This window comes from Melospiza georgiana, chromosome 8, assembly GCF_028018845.1.
Source record: "Melospiza georgiana isolate bMelGeo1 chromosome 8, bMelGeo1.pri, whole genome shotgun sequence".
Classification (NCBI taxonomy): Eukaryota; Metazoa; Chordata; class Aves; order Passeriformes; family Passerellidae; genus Melospiza; species Melospiza georgiana.
The window spans coordinates 33,423,508-33,439,748 of NC_080437.1; the positions used below are offsets into that span (position 1 = coordinate 33,423,508).

Here is a 16,241-nt window from a genome sequence, read left to right on the forward strand (position 1 = left end):
TGCCCGCCGGGGGTTCCCCCCTTCAGCTGCCGTGCACCCCCCCGTGCCTCCCCATTCCCGGAGCCCGCGGCTTTCCAAACTTTCCGTGTCCGCCGCCGCCGTGATTGGCGCGGCGGAGGCCACCTCCATGCAAATGAAGCCCCGCCGCCCGGCGCCCGCAGATCAATAGGGACGCGGGGGAAGGAGCATGCATTCCGCCCGCCTCGGCGCGGGGAGAGCCGGCCGCCGCACGCCCCCAGCGCCCCCCGAAACTGCCCCCACCGCCGGCTCCCCGCAGGCTGCCGGGGCACCCCCCGCCCGCGCAGCCCCTCTAAAGCGACGGCTTGCCTCCTCTGCTTTCTTATGAACCCAGGATGAGCAGCAAAGAAGAGCCGAGCAAGTGCTGTCCGGCGGCTGCTCCCATCTCCAGTTTCACCATCCAGTCCATCCTGGGCAGCGGCAGCGCCGAGCCCCCCCGGGAAGCCGCGGACAGAGCGCCCGCCTGGCCCGCCCGCGCCCGGACCCTGTCCCTGTCCTCGGAGGACGAGGAGCCGGAGGAGAGCTGGAAGCACCGCGGCTGCTTCTGCCCCGAGGCTCAGGGCCCCGCCGAGGCGTGCCGCAAGCACCAGCCCCCCCTCAGCTTCACCTGTCTCGGTGAGTAGCGCACGGATGGGACGGGGCGGACGGGAAGGGCCGCGGGTCCGGCCCCCGGCGGGAAGAGGGAGGCGGGAGCACGCCGCACCGTCTCGGGGCACGGAGTGTTTGCGCCGTCCGGGGGGGAAGCGGGGAGGAAGGGATTCCAGGAAAAATTGGGTGTTTTTTTAAAAAAAATCTTTTCCATCTCATCCGGCGTTGATTTCCCCGAGGGATGCGGCGCGATGGATAACGCTCGTTTTCTTAGATTCTGATTACAGCGCTCGGGCACGGGGAAGAACGGTGCTTATTTATTTATAGTTTTTAGCATTATTTCTGAATAAACGGTCTGTGAAATGCCATGCTGTAAAGTAAAATTTGCCGGCTCGTGTCGGATAGGAAGATTGGTACTCAGCTCTTTTCACTGTGGCACGCACACCCACCTGTCCGTCCGTCCGTCCATCCATCCATCCATCCATCCATCCATCCATCCATCCATCCATGGCACAGGGATACCCAGAAGGGGATCGCTTCCCCCGGTGCCGATTGTGTGTTCTCCCGGGGGCAGAGGCGGCGGGTGCCTGCCCGGGGTGTCGCCCCGGTGCTTTTTCCCTGCGGGCCGGGGGTCTCGGCCGTCGGGGGTCCCGGTGCCGGCCGCCGTGCGACCCCCGCGCTGTCGCTCTGTTGCAGGCAGCGCCAAGGGGAGCGGAGCGGCGGCGGCGGGCAGCGGGGAGCGGGGGCCCTTCCTCTCGCCCCCCCAGCAGGACTGTAAGGACGAGAAGGAGAAGCCGCTGGGACCCTCCTCGCCGTCCTGCGGGGAGCGGCAGCGCGAAGGCGGGGACCGGCAGGCCGGCGCCGCCAAGAAGAAGACGCGCACGGTGTTCAGCCGCTCGCAGGTCTATCAGCTGGAGTCCACCTTCGACATGAAGCGCTACCTGAGCAGCTCGGAGCGGGCCTGCCTGGCCTCCAGCCTGCAGCTCACCGAGACCCAGGTGAAGACGTGGTTCCAGAACCGCAGGAACAAGTGGAAACGGCAGCTCTCGGCCGAGCTGGAGGCGGCCAACATGGCCCACGCCTCGGCGCAGACTCTGGTGGGGATGCCGCTGGTGTTCAGAGACAATTCCCTCCTGCGAGTGCCGGTGCCCCGGTCCATCGCCTTCCCCGCTCCTCTCTACTACCCCGGCAGCAACCTCTCGGCCTTACCGCTCTACAACCTCTACAACAAGATCGACTACTGAGCCCCGCGCCCCCCGCCCCGTCGGGACCCGCACCGGGAGCGGGGCCGGGGCTCCGTGCGGGGCTCTCGGGCCGCCCCCATGGAGGGGACGCAGCCCCGAAACTGATGGGAGGGACGGGCAAACGGAGAGCCCGGGGCGCCGGGGGCACCCCCGCTCTCCCCTCCTGCCATCCTGTCGCTTGAAAAGAAAAAAAAAATTAATTAAAAAAAAGCGTTATTTCAGATCTGTAAATATTTTTAAAGAAAGTAAGAAAGAAAGAAAAAAAATTAAAGCGTTTTAAGCCTCGTTTGTAAATTTGCCACCTCGGTCGCGTGTTCCCGAGGGGGACCAGGGGTGTCCTGAAGCCGGGCCGGGAATGGCCCGGGAGATGCACGGGAGAGCCAAAACGACTCGTAACGCCGAGGGTTTGTTTGACGGAATTTTTGCTCCTTATCTCGTTTCGTTTTGCTCCTTATCTCGTTTCCTGCAGGGAATCCCAGCCGGGCCCGACCGTCCGCCCGCACCGGGGGCTCGCTGCTCTTCTCCCGGCTGGGAGATGAGGGGCAATCCCCGAAAAGTTTCGTTAAACGGGGACTTTTTTTTCCCTGTTTTTTGAGTGTTTCAGTGGAAGCCGCGGTGATGGGCTCGGTGCTACCGGGGCTGGTCCCTGCTCTACGCGGGCCGGGCTCGCACTGGGCATCCTCGACGGCTCCGCACGGGACACGGCCTCGGTGGGTCAGCCCAGACCCGTAAATCCCGCGGATAGGGGCGATTAAACTGCGGCCACCGGCTCCGTGCCCAGCGCCGGGGCTGTAACAGCGACAGCAACGAGGACAGCGAAAAACAAACGCCCGAAAACCAGAGAAATTAAATATCCGAAGGGAAAAATAAGGCGTTTTTCCGTGCGGGGAAGGAGAACGCTCTCCCCGCGCTCCACAGCCGGTGTTTGAGCCGCAGCCCCGGGGTAGCGGCAGCTGGGCCGGGGAACACAGCCCCGCTCTGTCGCTCCGCCTTTCGGACTCTATTTTTAGGGGTAATAACTCGTATTTCGGGTTTTATCCCTTCGCATCGCTGCAGCCCAGCAGCAGCCTCTCTTTCCGAGCTGTTTCCCCGGGGGTATCTCCCGGGCCCCTCCGTTATCAGCCGGGCCGGGACGGGGAGAAGGCAGCGCTCCCCTCACGGTGCCACTGCCCCGGCAGCGGCGAACTACAGCTCCCGGCATGCCCCGCGGCGGGCTCGCGGCGCACGTCGGGCACGCAGCGCCACGCGCGTTCGAACCGGCCAATCGCGGGGGGCGGGCGGCAGTGCGCGCGCGCGGGCGGCGGCGGTGGCGGCTGAGGTGAGGCCGGGACCGGGACCGGGAATTCGGGACCGGGGGTTCGGATTGAGGGTTTAGGGTCGGGGATCCGGGACCCTGGGCACAGCCGAACCCTCCCTCCCGGCCGCGTGTTCGTTCCCGGTGCGGCGCCCTCCGTGCCTGGCTGCCAGGCCTTTCCCTCACTCTCTTCCTTCCCCGCAGCGTTTTCCTCACCCCGGCGCTCCTCACAGGGACCGAGGCCTCGGCGCTGCCCGGACTCTGAAAGCTTTTCCTTGGCGGCCCGTGGAGCAGCGGGAGGAGCTCGTTCAGCATGAAAACGGTACTTTTGAGTTTCGTGTTTTGTGAATAAAAGCGCGGGAGGGGATTCCCGAGGCTCTCAGCGGAGCGTTCTGCTTTGTTCCGTCTCCTCCGTCCACCTGGGTGACACCTGTGCCAAGAGGAGCTATAAAAGCACAGGTTTCTTGTTTGCTCACTATAAATTTTTTTTCCCATTTTTTTTGCCAACCTGAACCCCGTGGTTAACTCAGAATCGCCATTTTAGCAGCATGTGCTTTCTCTGTAATATTTAAAAGTTTTTTTTCCTCAACATTTCACCAGGACTTTATTGTTTGACATGGGCACAGCGCTGTGGTTTGGAATCCTGGTTGTGTTTTTATGAAAGTGTGGGTCTTTTTTTTTTTTTTTTTTTACCATGTGTAAGAGGCAGGATATGCTTAAATTCTGATATTATGAACATTGTTAAAAATATCTTTGGGACATCCTTCCAGGTTTCATGTGTGAGTAGCTTTGCCTCCTGGAGTTGCTTTTGGGCTGGTTAGTAATTTGTACCAGGCCTCAAATAATACAGTAACTTGTACCTCAAATCTCATGTTTTGTTATTTGAGCTTTCTGGCACAGTAATAAGCTTGTCCAACTTAATTGCCTCAGTTGTTCTGAATTCCTTTAGGTTTTGTGTCTCTGGACCTGCATCTGAAACACCCTCAGCAGGTGCTGCTGAATTCCAAGTAACATTCCCATGGAAAGATGTGTGGCACAACCTCAAGCCTCTCTTTCCCCAAGTGTTCCCAAAGCAGGGCTGAAAAAGGGGCTGAGAAAGAAGCTTCTCTATTATTAAAAGGGTTTTTTCCCCTCAACTTCATGCTTTAATAGCAGAAATAGCACTTTATGTTGACACAGTGGTTGTTTTTTGTGTTTTTTGAAGGGTGTCTTAGCAAAGCTCCCACTCAGGAAATCTCTCCAGTGCAGGAATGTTTGTTCCTCACTTTATTACACAACCTGATGTTGTTTAGCTGCTGACAAGAACTGACCTGGAACCACTGTGCCCTAAATTTGTACCTTGCCCTATCTGCTTCTTATCTCCCGATTTATTCTCAGAGATGATTTATTCCTGATTTATTCTCTTACCTTGGCAGTTGTGCATACAAATTCTGTAACAGAGTTACAGAAAATCTGAGCTAGTTCACTGCTCTGCCCCTTTAGCAGAAGGTAAATGTGCTGTGGAGGCCTTGAGAAACCTTGAGAAGAGGCTGTGGTTGTTTTGGTGGTTGTTTTGTGGATGTGTTACCAGCACTTTCTTCTTCCAGAGTGTTTGTAAGGCCTGAGCTCTTTTCCTGGTGAAATTTGCAGTTCATAACTTCTGCTGTCCTTGGAAGTTTTCAACAAACTGGTCCTGGATTGGGAGTGCTGCATTTACCTTTTGATTGAATTGTTGATGTTTTTTCCTGGTCACATCCCTGTTCTGTGGTCACTCCACATTTCAGAACTTCACAAAACAAAACTTTCCTTTCTTTACCTGCTCTTTGGATTCTAAGAGAGGGGGAAAAACAATCTTAAAGCTTTTGGTTGCACATATTTCACAGCATCTTGGAAGCCTAAAGGTCTGAAAGTTGCACAGTGCCCAGAGCTACATAAAAGATGATCCAGTTGAAATTCTTGGGAGTGTGTCACAGTCACACCAATCCAGGAGCAAACCAACACTTTTTGGAGTTTTCAAATCCCAATTCCTTTCTCCTAATACATATTTTTAAAAGTGACTTCTTGATGTTCACAGTAACTTATAAATGCTTCAAAAATCACAGCCACACACTCAGCAGAGTGAGGGAAATACTTTTGTAAGTAACAATAGCTCAGCTTATAGGTTATAATAATGATCATAATATTTTTGTGTTGTTTATACATGTTGCATTTGATATTTAAATGCTCTCTGTAGAGAAAAGCACTTACTGAGGTTTTGGACAGGGATTGGCATCTTGAATTTTAGAGTTTGGAGACATTTGGGTGTTCTGAACCTGTTCTGTGTAAAATCCAGTGAAGTTTAAGCTGCCTTTCAGAGGGCTCGGTCTTGTTCCCTTGCTAGGCCTGTGTTCTTGCAGTCACTAAATTTGCATCTGTGCCTTATTGTCTGCAGATGACAGGATCAAACGAGTTCAAGCTCAACCAAACTCCAGATGATGGGATTTCATCAGTGAAGTTTAGTCCAAACACTTCTCAGTTCCTGCTGGTTTCATCCTGGGACACGACTGTGCGGCTCTATGATGTCCCTGCCAACACCATGAGACTCAAATATCAGCATTCAGGAGCTGTCCTGGACTGTGCTTTTTATGTAAGTGTGGAGGGCTTTTTTAATTATTATTTTACAAAATATCAGCAATTGTCAGTCCCTGAAATTAAAGAGAGGCCTACCAGTGATTTTTTTTCACTGAATGTTTTGTCATGTGGCTGCTGCTGTGCTGAGGATCAACACTCAGGTTCTCAAATGGTGTCTCCCTTCTAAATCAGTTTTAGCATTATCCTGCACCTAGATGGGACTTAGGTTGGCAGTCATTTAAAATATGAAGAAATGGAAATTATTTGGTCTAGCCTGAATCTGCCTTTTTAAAATTTATTTTTGTTTTACTTCTAAACTAAAGAAATTCATATTGCTCAAAGCACTTAAACATTTTGTAAAGCTTCTGTCTGTTTAAATCTGTTTACATCAGACTTTAACATTTGTGTCTGAATTCCTGTCTTCCCAAAACTCCTGAAAGCAAGTCCTGTGTTATGAGTTCAGGATGCTGGATGCAGAGCAGCCATGGAAACTTAATAAAGTAAATTTTATGTTTTATAGGACCCTACCCATGCCTGGAGTGGGGGGCTGGATCAGCAACTGAAAATGCACGACTTAAACACGGACCAAGGTGAGCAGATTGAACTCTGAGTGCTGTCAGCAGCTGGGCTGAGCTTCAGGTTTATGTACTTACATGCACAGAGCATTCTTCATTCAGGCTCTATAGCTGGGGGACATTGAAGTATCTGCAGAATAACCAGTGACCCTAAAAAGGACCACCTAAAAACCTGGAAGAATTTGGCATTGCCAGAAGGTTTGGTGGCTGCTTGCAGGGTGCATTGAATTGGTTTTCTGATGATAATCCTGCCCTGCCACAGGCTGCAGGGGCTCAGTTAGGGGGAAGTAGCTAAGCTGAACTAAAGCTGAACATTTTGTTTTTCAGAGATTTGTAGTTTGGATGTATTTAGAATGATCTTTTATGGCAGAGGATATATGGAGCTTTTGCTTTGTCAGTCATGGCCTTGTGCTACAGATTTTTTCTAAGAAAACATTGCTTGAAATTAACAGTTCCAGTGCCTTGTTGGTGCAGAATATGGAATTGGTTTGTCTCACCTTTTTGTGTGTTTTTAAAGTGTTAAAGAGAAAAGCAAATTTCAGTCAGTCACCAGCACCTGCCAATTGCCAGGGCTTGGCAAATCAGTGTGTGCAGTAATGGTACCAAAAAGCTCAAATAATTCTGCCATAGCTGACTTCCTACAAGTATTTTAATATTTTCATTAAGGTTCTTATTGCTTTCTCTTGTTAGTGTGTTTGCTTAAGTTGCTTTCTGTGTTAGTGTGTTTGTCAGTGTGATACCAGTGGGTGCTTTATACCTGTAAAGGTCTCTCAGTGACTGCTTAAAATTCTTTAATCCTAAACTCAAGCTCATAAATTTAAATGTAACAGTGCTGATCTTTGCAAAAGTTATGCTTCTGAAGGCTGAACTATCCTTACAGGGACTTCTGGCATAGAAATGCACCTGTGGAGTGTCAGAAAATGCTTTGTGCTGCAGTGGTGTTCTTTTGCAAAATTTAGTGTTTTCTTACAGAAAACCTTGTTGGTGCCCACGATGCTCCTATCAGGTGTGTGGAGTATTGCCCAGAAGTGAATGTCATGGTGACTGGCAGCTGGGACCAAACTGTCAAACTCTGGGATCCCAGAACTCCCTGCAATGCAGGAACCTTCTCCCAGCCTGAAAAGGTGAGTGGAGCACCCCAGGTGCTAAATAATGGGATAATAATTCATCCTGGGCCTGGAACACCACAAGGACACTGCCTTGGGCTGAAGCTGTGAAGCTGTGAGCTTAATTTGTGAAGTTATATTTAATGTTTTTTAAACTGGGTGGAAGTGTAGCATTTTACATGATTGGTATTCAGAATGTATTGCTATTTTTGGTGAGCCCTTTGAGTTTTCCTCAGTGTTCCTCCATTCTTGGTGCTTGTGCTGGACCACCTTCTTTAAATTTCAAATAAATTTGAAGGAAAGCCAAGCATCTTGGTTTAATTGTAAAATGCACATTTTATTTCCTTAAATGTTAAGATTTTAGGTATATCAGACCTTGGCAGTCCTAAGGTCTGATTGTTTTGGAATGTGCACAGAGAAATATCTATGTAGGAGATCTTTTTTGTTGCCTGAAATAATATTTTTGGTTTTTACTTGTGTTCAAAAAATTGAACAGAATTGCTTGGTTTGTGATTTGCCTGTTTTGTATTAATGCCTAGTAAATTTGGATATTCTCCTAAAGCTGAAATCCTCTGTGCTAATGGGAGACTCAGAGAAATAAAATAAAATGGGATGATGTTTTCAGCTTTTTTCTAATGGCCACATGATGTGTTAACTTCTCATGCTGCTTACAGAAAGAATTGACAGAAATTCCTGGTTTTTTTCTGCAGAGACTCCTAAACACAGGCTGGCTTGCTGGATAATTTTACATATGAATTTTTTTTTTTGCCTGTACCTTTTAAAAATTTCATTTAGCTCTGTGACATCCTATTGTCAAGTCCTAATTATGAGCCATCATTACCTTCCCTTTGCCCCTAAATAGCTCTTACTTTTGTTCCAGCAGAGCTGGATCTACTCCTGGCCAGACCTTTGTGCAGAATAAAGTAATTGCATTATTTCTAGTTTTGATTTATAGATGTATGTAGCATGTAAAGAACTGTGATAAATTGCTGACAGAATACCCTATAATGGACAGGCCCAGTGAATCAAGCTGCTCATTGGTTCAGCAAGGTTCATTATGTCATTTTTTTAATGCTGCCTTTGATGAATGTGTACACCTACTCCACTGCATGACAACGGTTTCATTTGATTTATGGCTGTGTGCTGGAGAAAGAACACTCACTGTACAGGTGTGACATCAGTTTGTGAAGAAGATTTAAGATATTTGATGTTCTTTATGCCTTTGTTTCCCTATATGTACACAAACATATTTTATATAGTGTTTATGAATATTTCTGGACTGATTTTTACATCAATAACAAAAAACTGACTTGTTAAAATGTGTAACTACTGTTGGCTCCAAGTTTTCTTACCCTTTTTAGGAGTAATTGGGATCATCAGAAATTTTGGACAACTGCTATGTGAATATTTAAGACTTTTCCCATCTTAAAATCTCAGTCTTAACAGTTCTATAATCACATTTTAGAGAAGAAATCATGCTGGGTGGATGAGGATTGGTTAAAGAAAGCTTTTTTTATCTTTATGTATATATACACACCTGTCTGCTTAGCTTTTTATTAGAAATTAACTTTTTCAAAATGTATTTGTAGCAAATGAGGAGAAAATTTGTTGAGTGTGATGTTTCAGTGCAGTCTTAGCAGAACCAAGCAGCTTTGGGCTTCATCAGAGAGCCACAAAGTGAAACTAAATAAAATCATCCAAGCACGTGCCAAAAGCAAGCTGATTCCCTCTGGCAGGACAGCAGATCTCTCACACTTTTAATTCCTGATCTGAGGAGTACCCAGGGTCTGTTTCCTGTGTGTTTGGCTGCATTTGATCACTGGGAAAAGCTCATTGTTGTTTGCTCTTGTAAAGCAGCTGTTGGTAGCTGGATTCCATCTGCTTATGTATCAACAACTTGGAATTCATTCTGTGGCACAGGCTTTTTTTGACTAAACCTCTTCCCTTTTTCTTGTATTTTTGTTTTGCTGGTTTTGGTTTTTTTTTACACATTACAGATGAACTGCACCCCAAGCAATAGCTGGAAACAACAATTCATGCACTAAATATTTTCATATGAAATCTGATAAGCCAAAATTTCCCACTGAGCCAAGTTTTGGGGTAGAGTTAACATTCCAAGCCATTATCTTATTTTTTTAATAAGTCAAGCATATTGCTCTCTTCAAATTCACTTCATTTTATTAAAGTAAACAAAGTAATGTTAATGATCTCTTGGCAATTTATTTTATTAAGCTCATCTCAAAATATTCAGTTTATAAAGAAAAATACTTGGTTACCAGGTGGAGGAAAACAGAGAAGAAAATGTGTGATGTGGTTTTGTAGGACTAAACTGCAGGATCATGAACTGACACTGGGAATGCAAAACCAAGCCAAGATTAATTCCAATATCCATCACTTCCCCTCCTGTTCCTTTGTATGGGTTTTTCTTTTGCCATTCATTTTGGTAAATTTAATGCCTGAGCTTTTGAATGCTGTATCAGGGTGTTCTCACTCACCAGCTGCACATTCCTGCTGCTTGTCCCAAATTTGGGTTCTAAGTGAAAGCTGAAGGGAATTCTTTGCTGAGCATTCCATGGGAGATGTCACCAGTGGTGTCAGTGCTCATTGCTGACAGCTTATTCTATCCAAAGAATTTTGGGGTTTCCAGGCTGATATCAGTGTTAAATACTGTAAATATTCTTTGTTTGATTTTTGGGCTGTGCTCAAATCACCAGGTCAGTAATCCTGTTTTAAAGGAGCCAGTGACACTCTCCCATTTTTTACCAGGAAAAGAGTGAATTCAAAACTTCTTGTATATATAGATCAGCTTAAATATAGTTAACAAAATCACAAATGTTTTTACCACACCTGAGTTTTCTCAATATATAATTACATTAACATACATGTTCTTGTCCCAAATTTGGGTTCTAAATGAAAGCTGAAGGGAATTCTTTGCTGAGCATTCCATGGGAGATGTCACCAGTGGTGTCAGTGCTTGTTGCTGACAGCTTATTCTGTCCAAAGAGCAGGGGGGTTTCCAGGCTGATATCAGTGTTAAATACTGTAAATATTCTTTTGGAAGGTCTACACCCTCTCTGTGTCTGGGGACAGGCTGATTGTGGGGACAGCAGGCCGGAGGGTGCTGGTGTGGGATTTGAGGAACATGGGATACGTTCAGCAGCGAAGGGAATCCAGCCTGAAGTACCAGACCCGCTGCATCAGAGCATTCCCCAACAAACAGGTATGGCAGCAGTGGCAGCACTCACATTTCTGCTCAATATTCTTCAGGAAAATGGGGGTTTATTTTCAAGTTCATTTTTCTGTGGGGGTGTGTTTTGTAATCAAACTTTGGGAGGGGGGAGGCTTCCTGGGGAACATTAATTCTTTTAATGCAGCTTAGCAATGTTTGCCAGTGATTTACCAGCATATTATGTTGTTGTTTTGCTCCTCAAGATTTGTCTTCTTTTTAGAATAACCTGTTTAATGAATCACAATGCTGACATGTAATTAAAAAAAAAATCCTTCCCCTCCCCAGTTACAGTAGAAGAGAGAAAGCCAGAATTGTGGTTCCTAAGCACCTTTTATGCATTGTAACCCAGGGTTTTTGAACAGTCTGTGAACAGAGGCAGGATTAAAACTGCATAAATGTCATTTATATATTTTTCTTTTTTTCTTCTCTGAGTCTGTGGCATGCACTGCAGAGCCCTGGATCCATTATCCAGGGGGAATTGTGCAATTCAGGTGCTCCTGCAGCTGTTCTGTGCGAGTTAACGTGGTGTGTCTGTGGTATTTCTTTTTTCAAGGAAAGCAAGAAGATTGGCTTTCTCTGCCAAACTAATTTGTAGGGGAATTTTCCCTTGTACAGAGTGATAGTACAGGAATTGCAAGACCTAGTTACTTGTTCTTGAACTGGCATGAATGCTTTGTCCATTTTCAGTTCTAGTTATAGTAAAACAAGCTGATCTTCCAGATTGTATTGTATGATGGATTTTAAAGAGCCCTGTTATAGCTAGATATCATTGCAATCCTATTTCTGAAAAGATCTATTATGGACTTAACTCAAAAGTGATAATAAAAGCATCTCAGGTTGCTCCAAGTCAGGACTGTAATTAACTGGATAAGTGAACACAACTTGTAATCAAGTTTCACTGAAAATACTATTTCAGCTTGAGTGTTTAGTTGTTAGTATAAAGCTCTGAACTAATTTTAATGTAATGTAATTCTGGAACTAAATCGTCCTGTGAGTATCTCTCATATTTCAGATATTTAGGCCTTGGGGGATAGGTGAGCAAATGCAAGGTGTTCTTATCTCTTGAAATTTTTTTCCCCAAAGACAAGCTTGTTTTTCAACCTGCAGAAGTAATTACAAGTCTCATTGTCAGCTTTAAACTACAATGCAATGAGAATCTCTCTTAGAAAGCTTTTTTCCAAGCCTTACCACTTTCCTAGAACTAGGCTATGAAATAAAATTGTGTTGCAGTCTTTTCTCCAGCTGTAAACTTCTAAAACATGTAGCTCCAATTTTTTTTCTTTTTTCCTTTTAGGGTTATGTTTTAAGCTCTATTGAAGGTCGTGTAGCTGTGGAATATTTGGATCCAAGCCCAGAAATCCAGAAGAAGAAATATGCATTCAAATGTCACCGTTTGAAGGAGAATAACATCGAGCAGATTTATCCAGTGAATGCCATTTCTTTCCATAATGTCCACAACACGTTTGCTACAGGTAAATACTCAATTAATTGTAACACTTGCCCCAGTTCCTTTAGTTTTGCTCTAAACAGATCAGCCTTTACTTCATATGCCCTGACTTTTTAAGCATCTAAATTGTATTCATGCCATAAGCAAGGTTTTAAAATTATTTGATGCAGTGAGAGTTCTTAACTCTTAATATTTTTTCCCCAAACACAAGCTTGTATTTGGACCTGCGGGTGTGGTGGTGTTTGCAGGAGTCCCAGGATGAGAGAAGAGATGAAAATCTTGACTCCATATTTCAGAAGGCTGATTTATTATATTATATTAAAAGAAAATGATATATTAAAACTATACTAAAAGAATAGAAGAAATAATTTCATCAGAAGGCTGGCACGGAATAGAAAAGAATGGAATGGAATCTTGTGACTGCTCACAGCCTCGACACAGGTGGCTGTCATTGGTCATCAAGTAAAAACAGTTTCACATGCTGGGTAAACAATTCTCCAAATCACATTCCAAAACAGCAAAACATGGAGAAACTGAAGCTTCTCAGGGGAAAAGATCATAATGAAAGGATTTTTCATAAAATATGTCTGTGCCATGCAGATGTAATTACAATTCTCACTGTCTGCTTCAGATGTAATCACAAGTCTCACTGTCAGCTTAAAACTACGATGCAGTGAGAATCTCTCTTAGGAAATGTTTTTCTGCCTTACCACTGCCTTAGAATTTAGAGTGCTGTGAGATAAAACTGTATTGCAGTCTGTTCTGCAGTTAACTGCTTTAACAGGGAGTTTGGGAAATGCTCATTGTCAGGAAAAACACAGGGTTGATTCATTCGGCACAGAGCACAAAGTCATTACGAGTAGTTGCCTTTTTTTCCTCTTCAGTTTTATTCTTTCCCTCAATTACAACTTCTCTCTGGAACCCTGCCTCGCAGGCGGCTCCGACGGCTTTGTGAACATCTGGGACCCCTTCAACAAGAAGAGGCTGTGCCAGTTCCACCGCTACCCCACGAGCATCGCCTCGCTGGCCTTCAGCAACGACGGCACCACGCTGGCCATCGCCTCCTCCTACATGTACGAGATGGACGACATCGAGCACCCCGAGGACGGCATCTACATCCGCCAGGTCACCGACGCCGAGACAAAGCCCAAGTGAGTGCCTGCTTCACCTGCACTTGAGGCTCTCCCAGCCTCCAGCCTGAGAGTTATTAATTTTCCTAAATTCATGAATAGTATTATTGATGGTAGGAGATAGCGCAGCTTGACAGTAGGGCTGGGTTTGATGTTATCTCCTTCGCCCAAGCTTTCAATATCCGTAGGTTGATAGACGGCTGATGGATAAAATTGTGCCCGGTTGTTTGGTGGGAGAAGAATGTCAAACTCTTATCCTCTTTCAATAGGTGCTATTATATGAAGCTGTAGAGTTATTGCGAGCTCATTGCTTCAGGAATTGAGTGAAGAATTCAAGAATAATTTATTGGAGTAAATGTTACCGTGTTTGGATATTTAAAACTTGGAATGAATGCAATCTGTCACGCTGAGTATGCACCCAGCTGTCAGAGTGAGCAGTGAATTTAGATTCTGTTCTAGGAGGGTTGTGTGAAATCAAGGGAAAGCTCTCTCAGTTCCTGTGTGTTGGAGTTTGCTGCAGCCCTTTGATAACACACTTCTCTGTCGTTGTTGCTGTCAAAACGAGGCAAGCTGATTGATGGAGGTAAAAATTCCTGTTCAGCTTGCTTTGGCATCAATGTTACATAGAAAAATTGCCATCCCACTGCAGAATTGTGCTGCCCTTAATGATGGAGGCACAGGAGGAGTTGGCTTTATTTTCAAATTCATGTGCCTTATCACTGCTAGGGTTTTGCTCTTCTAGTACTCAGTCTGTCTTACACCTTATCAGGTTGTCTCCATTATTAAAAGTGGCTGTGAAAACAGATGCATAAATGATCAAATTTCTTGGGTTTAAAACCTCAAGATCTTTCCCTCCACTCCCTTAAATGACTTGTCTGTTGCTTTGTAGCAGCAGTTTCATACCTAAAATGATAGGGTATTTATTACTGTATAACTTCCACATCTCTCACTTGGAGATGCTTGTTTTAAAGTAATTTTGATACTCCTAGAAAAGTAAAGCCAGAACTATTTTAGTATTTATTTCTGGGAGTTCCTCAAGTGGAAATATCCAAATATGATAATTAATTTTTTTAAAATCAAATTTTACTTGTTACATACATTTATGGGTTGGTTTGTTTTGTTGTGTTTTTCAAAGTTGATAAAAGAATACTTGCTGCTGTTGGTTTTCTAATAGTAAGAACTACTTTCAGGGTTTTTTCTTTATTCATTGCTAGTTAGAGTTGCTAATTCTGTAGCTGCTTCATTCTGCTGTACAAGGAGGTTAATCTACAATTAAACAATATTTCCTCTTGGCCCTCCATTATTTTCTGAAACAGATGGTTCATCATTTCCTGGGCTGTTAAACACAGCAAGGTTAAGGTTAGACTCTTGGGAATCAGCTAGTTTGGAATCTTATTAGGCTGTAGAAGGAAAACTAATAAGAATACTCCTTAATATCATTTTGTGACTGTAAACAATTATTTATTAGCAAACAATTGATCCCAGAAGGGCAAATTGTTTGAGTCAGTAATGAGCTGAGAAAAGACAGAGCATATCTGTGGATTTGGAAAATAATTGTAACGTAATTGCAATGCATTTAGACAGGCATCTTTTTGGACCTGTTTCTATCTTTAAATGAATTTCTGCAAACATTAACGAGGTTTATATGCTTTTCTGACATTTACAAGTTGCTTGTGCCAACCTTAGGGCACTAAGAATGATGGGTATATTTTAGTGGTTCAGTAGTGTGAGTCATCTCTGGTTTATTCTAAAAATAAGTTACTTAGGGCAGAAGACTAATGGCAGTTTCATAGGGATCTCTTTGCATGTTAATTTGAGTCACAGTGTTTCTGCACAATGCATTCTTAGTGCATCAAGATGGTGCCATATTATATAAAGATCACTTTTCTCATCATTAAACTCTTATATTCTGTGTTTTGTACAAGTCAAAGCTGACTTTCTGCTTTCCTAGGATGGTGAATATTCTACCTGCTAATGATTGCTCTAAATATTCTTCCTAAAATGGAGTTTGTTTATTTATTGCAGGTCCACTTAGTCTACTGCTGCTGCTCCTTCTCTACAAGAAATGCTCACCTGCTCCTAACAAGGCTCCACTAAAACAAGTGAACAATCTTTGTATTCCTCTTGTTTTTAATTAAGAAATGTTTGTTTGTTTATTGTAGTTGTCTAAATCTGTCATTCCTTGCCTGCTTAAAATGTTAGTGAAACTATTTTCTTTATCTGCTGTCTGGAGCTGAATTATTTCAATCCTGTAGATAACCTTTTAAAAATTTAGATATTTTGTAGTATCTGGTTATGAAAACTTCCACTGCTTTCTTATTTGTTCAATAAATATCTATAGATTTTTTGAAAATAAATACTTTGTGTAGCAGCCTTTACTGATTTTGAAACAAATGTTGAGACCAAACCCTTAAATTGTAGGAGTTATTGAGTTCTAGATCTTCCTGATGGAAAAATTTCTGAATCTTTAATCTTTTTCCAGTGAGATGAACCAGGAAATAAAAAGTTTCTTTTTTTTTTTTTTTGTTTGAGTATTACCACTAAAAGCTGTCTCACTTAACTCTGCAGTGCAGACTCACACTGCTCTCCTGATAATTTGTATCAGATGTTACTACTTAAATATTAATTTTACAGTGAATAGTAAGGAGGGACAGAAAAGCTGAGGCTTGAGGAAGGTGATTCAGCTGTGGGTATTTTGGATTGGAGATTGGATTCATTCTTTGCTTCCAACAACTTCTCTTCTATCAGTGCCAGTGTAGCCAGTGGGAGCACTTTATTACCTGTAGGAAAACAAACTTGCTGACAACAGGGATGGTGCCAGATCATTGCAGAGAGGGTGGTGATGGAGAGGAGACAGCTCAGTGTGTGCAGAAATGTGACAAACTGGAGCTGTTACCAGGTGGACATGCTAAATGAGTTGTATATGGAATATTTTGTAGTTTGTCACGAGCTGGATGTGAATTCTTTGGTTCTGCTAGGTTTGGAAAAAATGAAGATCTTCCTGAGTTAAATATGAATAAT

General features: G+C 44.4%; 2 protein-coding genes across 2 annotated transcripts; both read left to right on the top strand.

The window, feature by feature from the left end:
• The first annotated feature begins 353 nt into the window (after positions 1-353).
• Positions 354-1,850, top strand: HMX2 (H6 family homeobox 2). Its single transcript, XM_058028882.1, has 2 exons — positions 354-633; positions 1,303-1,850. Exons 1-2 carry the CDS (start codon positions 354-356, stop codon positions 1,848-1,850), a joined length of 828 nt encoding a protein of 275 aa, XP_057884865.1.
• Positions 1,851-3,115: 1,265 nt separating this feature from the next.
• BUB3 (BUB3 mitotic checkpoint protein) lies at positions 3,116-15,577 on the top strand. Its single transcript, XM_058028880.1, has 9 exons — positions 3,116-3,168; positions 3,349-3,466; positions 5,555-5,749; positions 6,254-6,323; positions 7,281-7,432; positions 10,476-10,634; positions 11,938-12,115; positions 13,025-13,241; positions 15,246-15,577. Exons 2-9 carry the CDS (start codon positions 3,458-3,460, stop codon positions 15,253-15,255), a joined length of 990 nt encoding a protein of 329 aa, XP_057884863.1. The 5' UTR covers positions 3,116-3,168; positions 3,349-3,457; the 3' UTR covers positions 15,256-15,577.
• The last annotated feature ends 664 nt before the right edge of the window (positions 15,578-16,241 follow it).

What these genes read in the sequence shown, in the direction of transcription:
- HMX2 (XM_058028882.1), top strand. Translation starts at nt 354, where the DNA reads ATGAGCAGCAAAGAAGAGCCGAGCAAGTGCTGTCCGGCGGCTGCTCCC. An exon ending in CCTCAGCTTCACCTGTCTCG is followed by an intron (nt 634 to 1,302) that starts GTGAGTAGCGCA and finishes GCTCTGTTGCAG; the next exon opens with GCAGCGCCAAGGGGAGCGGA.
- BUB3 (XM_058028880.1), top strand. An exon ending in CCTTCTCCCAGCCTGAAAAG is followed by an intron (nt 7,433 to 10,475) that starts GTGAGTGGAGCA and finishes TTCTTTTGGAAG; the next exon opens with GTCTACACCCTCTCTGTGTC. An exon ending in GAGCATTCCCCAACAAACAG is followed by an intron (nt 10,635 to 11,937) that starts GTATGGCAGCAG and finishes TTTTCCTTTTAG; the next exon opens with GGTTATGTTTTAAGCTCTAT.